The 11,971-nt window shown below is 39.4% G+C and overlaps 1 protein-coding gene across 2 annotated transcripts; it reads left to right on the top strand.

Annotated features, from left to right (window-relative positions):
* The first annotated feature begins 1,057 nt into the window (after window positions 1-1,057).
* On the top strand, window positions 1,058-4,164 carry LOC124031219 (homeobox protein Hox-C8a-like). Of its 2 annotated transcripts, none has more exons than XM_046342241.1 (2): window positions 1,058-1,789; window positions 2,447-4,164. In XM_046342241.1, the coding sequence occupies exons 1-2, from the start codon at window positions 1,354-1,356 to the stop codon at window positions 2,785-2,787; spliced, it is 777 nt and encodes a 258-aa protein (XP_046198197.1). In that variant the 5' UTR covers window positions 1,058-1,353; the 3' UTR covers window positions 2,788-4,164. The 2 variants fall into 2 exon arrangements, 1 of the variants encoding a protein (XP_046198197.1); XR_006838093.1 differs by having other exon boundaries at window positions 1,646-2,184; window positions 2,447-2,587.
* Window positions 4,165-11,971: the final 7,807 nt, after the last annotated feature.

Genomic DNA, 11,971 nt, shown 5'->3' with positions numbered 1-11,971 from the left:
AGTTCTCATTTGCAACTGCGACCTGGCCAAGATAAAGCATAGCAGTGTGAACAGACAACACAGAGTTACACATGGAATAAACAATTAACAAGTCAATAACACAGTATAAAAAAATGGGCAGTCTATATACAATGTGTGCAAAAGGCATGAGAGGTAGGTGGGTCTCTATCTCTGTCTTGGTGTTGTTATGAAGAACAATTATTTTAGTTATAACTGATCAATGATCTTTTACCGTTGTGTTAATCGATAGCCTATGTTTAGTGTTAAGTAGCATAAGGTAGGCTACATTTACTATGGGCTCAAAAGAACATCAGAACATGTAGGCCTAACTTAATGTCAAAATGTATAGTCTGTAATTGTGAAACATATTTTCATATTTTTATGAATTTTTAAGTAAAGACCAAAAATTCAACCAAACACGTTTATTTCACTTTTATTTTCATGAATAATCATGTAAATAATGAACAATAATTAATCAATGTCATCAACGACTATTAAGTATTATAAAATAATTCTGGTAACATAAAAAAAACATATCAAATCAAATATCTAGGCTGTATTATTAGCAAATACAATTTTGCTGCATGTAAACATTTTCGACTAAAATATTTTAATTGAAATAGGCTAGGCTACAAAACATTTCACAACCACTGGGTGTGCGCGTACATGTGTGCGTGAATGGAAATCATTGACGTAATGCATAAACCTTGCCTTCACAGAGTCAAGGGTCGAGGTTTTTGTCACTTTCTTAAGGGCAATAAACGGTAGGCCTATTAACTAGGGAGGAAGGTGTAGAACATTAACACTCTTTCAAATAGACAATATGTATAAGACTAAACAAAATGATAGTTGACACAGAGCCTAAGCTACATAACATATTCAAAATGTTATTGTATTGTAAAGCAAAATGCACAGTCCCTTCACGCTTGCCTGTTTCATGGTTTAGACGTCCGAGTTCTCAATGAGAATGGGAGGGGGTTGAAGGTTGGTGGTGAGAGAGGAGGGGGGTCGATGTCGTGAAGGGGGAGGGGGGGGGGTAAAAACGAAACGCTAGTGACTGTGTGTCGGAGGGGCTAGCCGCTTTAGCATCAACCATGCACGACATAAGAAGCTGATTTGAAGCACCAAAAGGAAAAAGCCAATAAAAACCAAAGGACTTCCTTTGGTAGCAGGGCAGTGTTTTAACAAGGGAGAGGTGGATAAGGAAACAGGCTTTATTATCTTATTCCTTAAACCTGTCTCTATGATTTCGTGGTTTCGTTCGTTGTATGTGTGGGGTTTGGAACAAAACTAAGGCAATACTTGGAATTGTCGTAAACGAAGTTCTTCCACTGTAACATTGTAAACTGTAACATGAGCTCCTATTTCGTGAACCCTCTCTTTTCCAAGTGCAAAGGCAGTGAAACGTTGGAACCAACTTACTACGACTGCAGTTTCCCTCAAGGCGTCACCCGGAGACACACGCTGGTGTACGGTGCGGGAGCGGCGGCGACGGGATTTCAGCACCCGCCCCATCACGTCCAAGCCTTCTTTCACCATAGGACGCCGGCGATCTCCACACCAGGCTACCAGCAGAATCAATGCGCCTTGGCTTGTCATGGAGATGGCACTACATTGTATGGATACGAAGCCCTTCCAAAACAAACGCTTTATGGTACCCAACAAGAGGCAAGCGTGGCGCTATACCCATACTGTAAATCGTCAAATGGCACTAACCTCGGAGAAGGACAAGGCCACCTAGATCAAAACCAGTCTCCTAGTCTCATGTTTCCATGGATGAGACCGCACGGTTAGTAGGCTACTTGTTTACATGTGAATTAGTGCAATATATTAGGCTTCTTGTGTGGTTATTTTGTTGTAGTTTCATGGCATGTAGCCTACATCCGGTAACATATGATAACGTTTTCGGAGCTTCACTTATCACTCTGTAGAACTTCGTCACTTAACCGTGGCACAATGATTCGCTCTCATCAGATCTTAGCTACTTTGATTACAGGCGTATAAATACCAGTAGATCTGCATCAGTGCTGTGCCATTAATGGCGGCTCAGTTGATCGCTAGTAGATGAGAAAATAAGCAGAGATTAATAACAACGGTAAAAACGAATTCAGTGAAAGTTCACCAGAAGCACTTGGCATGGCGTTTATCTTCACACACATCCGGACAGCTATCCAAGGGTAGAGGGTATGTATAGTCAAACACACACACACACACACACACACACACACACACACACACACACACACACACACACACACACACACACACACACACACACACACACACACACACACACACACACACACACACACACACACACACACACACACACACACACACACACACACACACACACAATTTATCTTATATTTCAAAAACAATAGTGAACCAGACACAGTCTTGCAACAATTCCTGCTTCATTGTATGTTCTATTTCCATTCTATAGCCCCCGGAAGACGGAGTGGCCGACAGACCTACAGTCGATACCAAACACTGGAGTTGGAGAAGGAATTTCTATTCAACCCTTACCTAACCCGTAAACGTCGGATCGAGGTGTCTCACGCTTTAGGGCTGACGGAGCGGCAGGTGAAGATTTGGTTCCAAAACCGACGGATGAAGTGGAAAAAGGAGAACATCAAGGACCAATTTCCGTGTCAAAGAGTAGAGACAGAGAACGAGGGTAATGGTGATGGTGAGGGAGAGGGCGATGATGAAGGCAATGATGATGGTGAAGGAGAAGAGGGAGACAAAAAGGAAACGGGAGTGGAAGAGGAGGCAAAAGAGTGATTTTTATTGCTCTTTCTTTTTATGGTTATATGGCTTAAAAGTTGAAAGATGGTCCCTGGAGAAGGAGATCACATTTTATCACAACCGTTTTACTGAGTCAACAAGATGAGAGAAAAATAACTGTTCTGGATTACAGCAAATGGCTCTCTCTATGAGGATAATAACTACTAATAATGTTTAACTTATACAGTCTCCAAACGCTGCAAAGGTTCTCATAATATAAAGATCTGAAGCACTTGCAAATAATTTTGTTACGCATATGTCCATATCACAGAATGCACAAGAGGATAGGATGCCTGGAAATGTTTAAATGTTCCATCAATGTTGTCATTCGAGGAGAAGGGTTCATTGTTAATACAAATTCTTTGTACTTTTTTTCCCTCGAGTATTTCTTTATGTGGGTTTGTGTGTGTGTATTGGGATGATCGGAGTTTTATTTGATTCATAACTGCCAGTTCCAAAGGTGGGGAAAAAAGGGTGGCAGTTGGCCCAGTGGTTAAGATCGTTCGGCCAGTAAGGGATATTTCATGTTGTTGTGTCTCAAATTTCAATCTATACGCCTATTATTTTCACAAATATAGGCCTACTATTGTGTATTGTAATGTAGCCTATATTTTGTAAACATTGTGAGCGCTGTCTGTTCTTTTGATCGCAAATGGTCCCGTGCCTATTCAATCCGATATCAAAACAAATCGGAAATTCGACATATGTAGAATATTTCTTGATTCTTGACCTAATTCTGGAAAATGTAAGATTCTAGAAGGCAGCAATAAGTTATTTTTATGTGATTGTTAGCCTATATTCGTTTTAAATAGACCGGGAACTCTGTACTACCTAGTAGATCTAGATGCACTTAGAGGTGGTGGTAAAATCTACCAAGAAAACGGTTTTGTCATTAGCAATGTTGATCTATACATTCTTACTGAAGGGACAAGCCAGTGCAATGATAGGCCTATAACACATTATATTGCACGATACTTATGGTGTTACTTGTGGCGGTATAGTAGGACCTATATTGATCTTCCAAACAAATGTCTCTGCGCCATACTACCTAGTCAGCTAAAGAACGGTGTAACAACAATTGGTATCCCAACAACTTAAACTGCCTTAAGTAGTGCACATTTATTTAACCAATATGTTATAATTGAACAAAGAATTGTACTTCAGCGTTTAAATATCATTAACCTACAATATTGTGCTGATGCAATAGACTCGTTTTTTATTGCACTGAATATGACCTCTGTATGTCTTCGTATTTCTTGTTGTATAAATCAGCTTGATTTTTATGTTTAAAATTAAAGGAGGGTATGTTGGTTGCGAGTGCACACACACTTGATTGGCATGAACATGTTCAAATAAATGGAAAAAATCTGAATTTCCCTTCCTCATTCGTGATACAATTTCGCAATTTCTCTGAACTGCAATAGACCAACACACACACATACACACACACACACACACACACACACAAATTAGGTAGACAATCTAAACATCTAATTATATCTGTTTTGTAATTGTATTATGTTTACCTAATAACATCAATGAATTCTAAGAACATTTAATCACAATATCTTACACCCAAACAAAATGACATTATAGAAAATATTTTTTATCATGACTTGTTTTCAGTCAGACCAATGGATGAGGGAATGGATACGCCTGTATTGATAGCGCCTGTATTGATAGACACAAACGCTTGCAACGTAGTTTATATTTGATAAAGGGAATATCCCAGCCCAATATCATGTATATAAGGAATTATTTTACCAATAAGCAGAGTGGTTTTATGATGTAGAAGATCCCCCTTACCTAAACGATTTCGTAGGCCTACACTTCGAGTGCACGTAATTATGCGATATCCATTTGAGTACTTCATTTATTATATTTATTTTACCTTTATTTAACTAGGCAAGTCAGTTAAGAGCAAATTCTTATTTACTATGACGGCCTACCCCGGCCAAACCTTCCCCTAACCTGGAGGACGCTGGAACAATTGTGCGCCAACCTATGGGACTCCCGATCATGGCCTGTTGTGAACCAGGGTCTGTAGTGACGCCTCTAGTGCCTTAGACCGCTGCGCTACTCATACGTCCAAGCTACCTTATAGGTGCCCAAAATACAGTATAAGTGATTGTGTGTGTGTGTGTGTGTGTGTGTGTGTGTGTGTGTGTGTGTGTGTGTGTGTGTGTGTGTGTGTGTGTGTGTGTGTGTGTGTGTGTGTGTGTGTGTGTGTGTGTGTGTGTGTGTGTGTGTGTGTGTGTGTGTGTGTGTGTGTGTGTGTGTGTGTGTGTGTGTGTGTGTGTGTGCGTGTGCCGGAGGGAGTTATATTCTTGTTTGAGACCCGCCTATACCAGAAGTTACTGACATCCACATTCAACCGCATTGGCGACCTTACTGTATGTTCACAGGACATTTCAAATACCCTCTACCCTTGGGTAGCTGTCTGGATACATGGGAAGATAAACGCCATGCTATGTTTTGTTGGTACATTTTCAACATAGCCTATTATGGACGTCAAAAGTATGTATACTCTTACCTCTTCAACACATAGTGTATGTGCACCACTATACGGAATAGAGGTATAAAATCACTAAATAGCTTAGTTATATTTGATCAATTATCTCAATTAAGTCGAGTAGTATATTATGTATATTATGCTATTTGGCCTACAAGACGAGATAAATTGTATTGTTGCCAAGTCAGTTGTTACACACTATATTAGTACTGTTTGACGTTATTTTTCTAGTTGTTGTTTGCCCAGTAACAAAAATGCAATCCAATATGTATTTTTTTTATGGAAAGAGAAACAGGTGTGTAGGCTTCTATGTGCATCTGTAATCTCATGTCGTCAATACGTTATTATGCAACGAGTATGCTACAGTGCCTTCAGTATTCACACCCTTGACTTTTTCCACATTTTGTTATGTCACAGCCTGAATTTAAAATTGATTAAATATAATTGTTTTACTGGCCTACACACAATACCCCATCATGTCAAAGTGGAATTATGTTTTCGAAAATTTTACAAATGAATTAAAAATAAAATTTGAAATATCATGAGTCAATAAGTTCTCATACTAAGCCTAAATGAGTTCAGGAGTAAAACATTTCTTAAAAAGTCACATAATAAGTTGCATGGACTCACTCGGTGTGCAATACAAGTGTTTAACATGATTTGTTAATGACTACCTCATCTCAGTACCCAACACGTACAATTATCTGTTAGGTCCCTCAGTTGAGCAGTGATTTTCAAACTCAGATTTAACCACAAACACCAGGGAGGCTTTCCAATGATTCGCAAACAAGGGCATCTAGTGGTCAATGTGTATAAATAAAATAAATACAGACATTGAATATCCCTTTGAGCATGGTGAAGTTATTGCACTTGGTTTATTAATACAGGCGTTCTTCCGAACTCAGTTGCTAGGGGAAGGAAACCGCTCAGGGATTTCACCAGGAGGCCAATGGTGACTTTAAAAAAAGTTACAGAGTTTAAGGGCTGTGACAGGAGAGAACTGAGAATGGATCAACAACATTGTAGTTACTCCACAATACTTACCTAACTGACAGAGTGAAAAGAAGAATACAAATATTCCAAAACATCCATCATATTTGCAGCAAGGCACTAAAGTAATACTGCATAAAATATGGTAAAGTAATACATTTTTTGTCTTGAATAAAAAACATTATGTTTGGGGAAAATACAATACAACACATTACTGAGTATCACTTTACATATTTTCAAGAATAGTGGTGGCTGCATCATGTTATGGGTATGCATGTAATTATTAAGGACGGGGAAGTTTTTCCGGTTAAAAAAACAGAATGGAGCAATCACAAATAAAATTGTAGAGAAAAACCTGGTTCAGTCTGCTTTCCACAAGACACTGGGAGATTAATTCACCTTTCAACAGGAAAATAACCTAAAACACAAGGCCACATCTACACTGGAGTTGCTGACCAAGACGATTGTAAATATTTTTGAATCACAGTTTTGACTTAATTCTACTGGAATTTTTTAAATATTTATTTTACCTTTATTTAACTAGGCAAGTCAGTTAAGAACAAATTCATATTTTCAATGACGGCTTAGGAACAGTGGGTTAACTGCCTTGTTCAGAGCATGGCGCTTGTAACGCCAGGGTAGTGGGTTCGATTCCCGGGACCACCCATACGTAGAATGTATGCACACATGACTGTAAGTCGCTTTGGATAAAAGCGTCCGCTAAATGGCATATATTATTATTATTATTATTATATTAAAATAAGGTGACCAAATATATTTGTAACCAGCGCAGTGTGGCAATTGGAATATGGTGCATATCCTATGCATATTTAACACCACCTAGCCTAGACTCAATATATTATTTTAAACCATCTCTTGGATTAAAATAAAAAAATGCCACATATAGCCTGCATTAGGTCTACGTAACACGACTAAAAACAACTCAAGAACAGCTTGTACAATGAGAAATCTACGTTAAATATATCCCGAGTGACGCAGCGGTGTAAGCCACTGCATATCAGCGCTAGAGGCGTCACTACAGACCCTGGTTCGATTGTAGGCTGTATCACAACCGGCCGTAATTGAGAGTCCCATAGGGCAGCGCACAATTGGCCCTTGCCGTTAGGTTTTGGCCGCCGTAGGCCTTCATTGTAAATAATAATTTATTCTTAACTGACTAAAATTCCAAAAAATATCCTTAACATGTACATTTACCGAATAAAACTCACCTTGTCAATCAATGCCGCCACAGTCAGATATTCAGATGCCTTCTTACCTACACTGGGGCACCCTAGTAAAACTCACTTGACTTGAATGTCTCCGGCTAGATTTAGCCTATTCTATATGCTATTTACTGCCGAAATTCCGGAAGTTTTCTGTAGAGTGACAATTGTCTGTGAGCATTGTCCACCCGTCTACCCGAGCATTGTCCACCCGCCTACTCGAGCATTGTCTACCCGTCCACTTCCGTAATAAGGTCGTAACCACCTGTTAACTTTATGGACGGCAAATAAACTCGACAGTGTCTCTGTGTTCTGACACACTAGTTCCCCGAAGCTCAACTTTGGACCTCGAAGCCAGTTCCACTGCATTTTTTCATTGTTCCCCTCTAATCACGGAACGATTTAGACCTGGGACACCAGGTGGGTGAAATTAATTATCAGGTAGAACAGAAAACCAGCAGGCTCCGGACCTCATAGTGTAAGAGTTGAATACCCCTGCACTAGTATACTGGTGCTTTCAGTGTAGGCCTCCACAAACAATACGAGTGTCTGGTTTTCTCTTCTTTGACCAGTTGTTTTTAAAGAGGAAAACCTAATACACAGCCATATCAACAATTCAGTCTCATTTTTGTTCTTTAAAAACTTGGTTCATTTGATAGCCCAACTTTAATGTATTTTACCGACTAATTTAAAGTGTACTGTGTACAGGCTACATATTCAATTGCTAGAAATCTTAAAAGGATATGTAGTAGGCTTACACGCTACAATGTAAATAATTCATAGAATTGAAAAATAAATCGAGTCTCAACTCTCTAGGTATAGGCTATCCATTATTGTGTTAAGTATTGTGTTAAGTGTAAACAATGATTGCCAATTGCTAATTCATTGTGCACACCGAGAATGATCTCCATTATGGCGGACATTTTTTCCCAAAAACTAAAATGCAATTCTCAATTATATTTTAGTGGAAAGAGGAATATGCATCATGTGAAGGTGGCATGCACCTTTATTCCGTTGTAGTCAAGTGATCGCCCTCATTACATCGCTTAATAATAACAGGTAGCCCTTTCTTGCAGTCAAATGACCTTGTGGCCTCATTTGTGGAATGTTATTAATATTTGTCATAATTGAATAATTAATAAAAACTAAAATAATTAAACAGACGACGTCAAAGTTTTTTTTTCAGTCTTCTGTGATGTGTACTAAAAAATATATACATTTCAACTCTATATGTGACATGGTACAGGTGTCTTCTTCTTTTTAAGCCCATAATTATGTGTGTGAGGTGTATACTTTTGTTTCAAATTAGATTTTTGTTCAAGACTCCAGCCACCCTAGTCATAGACTTTTCACTCTGCTAGCGCACGGAAAACGGTACCGAAAAAAAGGTTTCTTAACAGCTTTTACCCTCAAGCCATAAGACTACTGAACAGCTAATCAAAGGGTTGCCCAGAACCCTCTTTTACGCTGCTGCTACTCTCTGTTGAATATCTATGCATAGTCACTTTAACTACCTACATGTACATATTACCTCAATTACCTCGACTAACTGGTGCCCCCCCCCCGCACATTGACTCTGTACCCCTGTATATTGCCTCGCTATTGTTATTTTACTGCTGCTGTTTAATTATTTGTTACTTTTATTTTCTGTTTTCTACTTTTTTCTTCTTAAAACTTCTTAAAACATTGTTGGTTAAGGGTTTGTAAGTAAGCATTTCACTGTAAGGTCTACACCTGTTGTATTCAGCGCATGTGACAAATAACATTTGATTTGATTTGTTTAAGACTACACCACAGTAAAATGTTAACAATATGCAGAATAAAACTGTTAATTTCTATAGTGGATGAGTTTATTTTTCAATCCATGGTGCAACATGATCCTCCCTCACAGTGCAGTCAAAAACATGATTTTCCTGTTTTTTAAATATAGGATTGTTAAACATTTACCTGCCAACAGTACTTAGCACCTCTGAACAGAGTGTTAGCAGTCAATCTCTTTTGTGTTCACACAGCAAAGATCTTGGAAGTCATCAGCCATTTGTTAAAATAGTCCAAACCACAAGGAGGCAGTAGCGTTGTTTGTTAATGCATATCCATGCGTATTGCTTATGGTCTAGATTCCAAGCTATCTGCTTTAATGTATCTATTTTTTTAAAGCCTTTGTTGATACTAGCCAGATGGCCACAGCTAGTTAACTACCTAGCAAGAAGAGAAACAAACAATGTAATTCACTTGCCATAATCCCATACTGCCAGCGCCAGCCCATAGACAAATGTTTAGCTAGCTAGCATACGTTAGCATATTCACTAGCACAACATAACTAGCTAGCTAGCTAAGGACACTGCGCTAACTTGGCACCTAACACAGGCAGCTGTTTCTTGGAAACTAGCTAATCCATTGTGATTTAATTATAATGTCAATACTAGCTAAAGTGGATCACTAGCTTGTAGGAAGTATTTAGTGTTGTGTACATTGTGTCTGTGCACTTAGCTAGCTACCATCCCATAGCCTACATTGCTTATGAAGTGTGACTGGCTCATCCATGGATGTATGGAGAAAATGCCCTCTTTTATCCTTTTTTTGTAGGGGTTCGGGCTCTCCAATTGGCTGGTGGCCACTGACAAGCATTGTGTTGGTTCATCACTAACGTGTCTGCAAGTAGCAAGTACTGCTGTTGTTCTAGCAAGAGAAGGAACAGCCTCCCACTGTGATAAGTACCGATCGGCTGTTTATCGACAGTGAGATTCTCAGTGTGTTTCGTGTTTTAGAGCTGTTTGAAAAGACCGCCTGAAATTTCAGCCTGTTTTGGTGGGATGGAGTTTTGGCCTTCCATGGTGACATCACCATGCTGTAAATGAGTTAATAGACCAATAATAAAGATAGTTCCAAACCTCTCTGCCAGTAACAGCAAGTATTAAACAGCTGCATTAGACCATTATGAGCATATCATAGCCTATTACAATGTGCTCACATAGCCAACAAACATGTAGAGAAGGAAGGCAGGAATGAATACCAGGGCAGTCTCACATTAATAAGCAAACTATGCAGTCATCAGAATATTTTAAAATGGTATATAGACCATCTGACAATGTACTCAATAGGATTAGAATCAAATCAATTAGGCTATTTCTATTGGCAGAGTTAGACAATCTCATCCTGTCATCTAATCAATTTCTTGGAAATATATGTTTTCATGTAAACAAAGGTCTAAAACATGTTTTTTAGATATATTTCATAGCTGATCTCCATCATGTACAGAATAAGCTGCTGCTGCTGACCTGGGATGAAGGTACAGTATGCGCGTGCACATGTTTGGTGACGATATGTTTACCCGCATGACTGCGCATGTGGAGGAGTGGTTGGTGCATCTGCTGGATACATCCGCCGTGTAATTGCTGTATTACGCCCTGACTAAAATGTAGGCTATGTGACTGATGTTTTCAGATGCAGAAGCAAAGAAAAGCAGAACTATATTTATCGATGGAAATGTAAGTTGGCATATAGGAAAAAAATAACAAAATTAACTAGACTAGCTTTCATCGACACATACTGAATGAGATGTGAGTTTCTGGAGTTGTTGAGCTTATTCCATAGATAGTGAAGTGTCCTTATGCTAAATGAAAGATATAGAGAATGGGTCGGCCAGGCAGGAAGGAGGCGCAGCGCATTCCTGATTGTTTAGTGGGAAAGTTATAACTGAGTTATAAAACTTTACGACTGAATCGGAAATTGGATTGTCTGTAACTTGACATGTGACTCTCTCTCCATGAACATGAACTTTATACTGTTGTCTTCCCCTGATTACTATCTTTCTCAATCGGTACACGACCTGGACGTTTAAGCGACAGTATTTTTCGCGTTCTATACAGAAATGTGTTTTCTTTTGCAGCACACCTACATGTTTGCCATTCCATTTGACTGCTACTCCTTCTCCCCTCCCTCTCTCGCTTTGTGTCTCTCCGTCCCTATCCAGTGCTCCACTCTCTCTCTCTCTCTCTCTCTCTCTCTCTCTCTCTCTCTCTCTCTCTCTCTCTCTCTCTCTCTCTCTCTCTCTCTCTCGCTCGCTCGCTCTCTCTCTCTCTCTCTCTCTCTCTCTCTCTCTCTCTCTCTCTCTCTCTCTCTCTCTCTCTCTCTCTCTCTCTCTCTCTCGCTCTCTCTCTCTCTCTCTCTCTCTCTCTCTATTCCCTTTGCGCGATCATCGCTGTTAAGTCAGAAGTGGAACCTGAGTAGATTACTCGGATCCAGGTTGTGGATTGTTATACTTCAGAACCTGAATACCTTTAATTTCGTTTTACAGCGTTGAACAGAATACAAGCGACATATTGGATATTAACAAGTTGGGTTCCTCGGTCTGCTTGGTTTCCCTCCAGCGCTTGTAGCTGCTGGACCAGTGGATGTACGTCATTGTAGCAGCAAGGAGAACGTAGGTAAGTTTGGGTTTCTGCGTTCCTTATTG

Source organism: Oncorhynchus gorbuscha, linkage group LG03, assembly GCF_021184085.1.
Source record: "Oncorhynchus gorbuscha isolate QuinsamMale2020 ecotype Even-year linkage group LG03, OgorEven_v1.0, whole genome shotgun sequence".
NCBI classification, from domain to species: domain Eukaryota; kingdom Metazoa; phylum Chordata; class Actinopteri; order Salmoniformes; family Salmonidae; genus Oncorhynchus; species Oncorhynchus gorbuscha.
The sequence above is the reverse complement of the archived record's forward strand: the minus strand, read 5'-3'. Positions and strand labels throughout refer to the sequence as shown.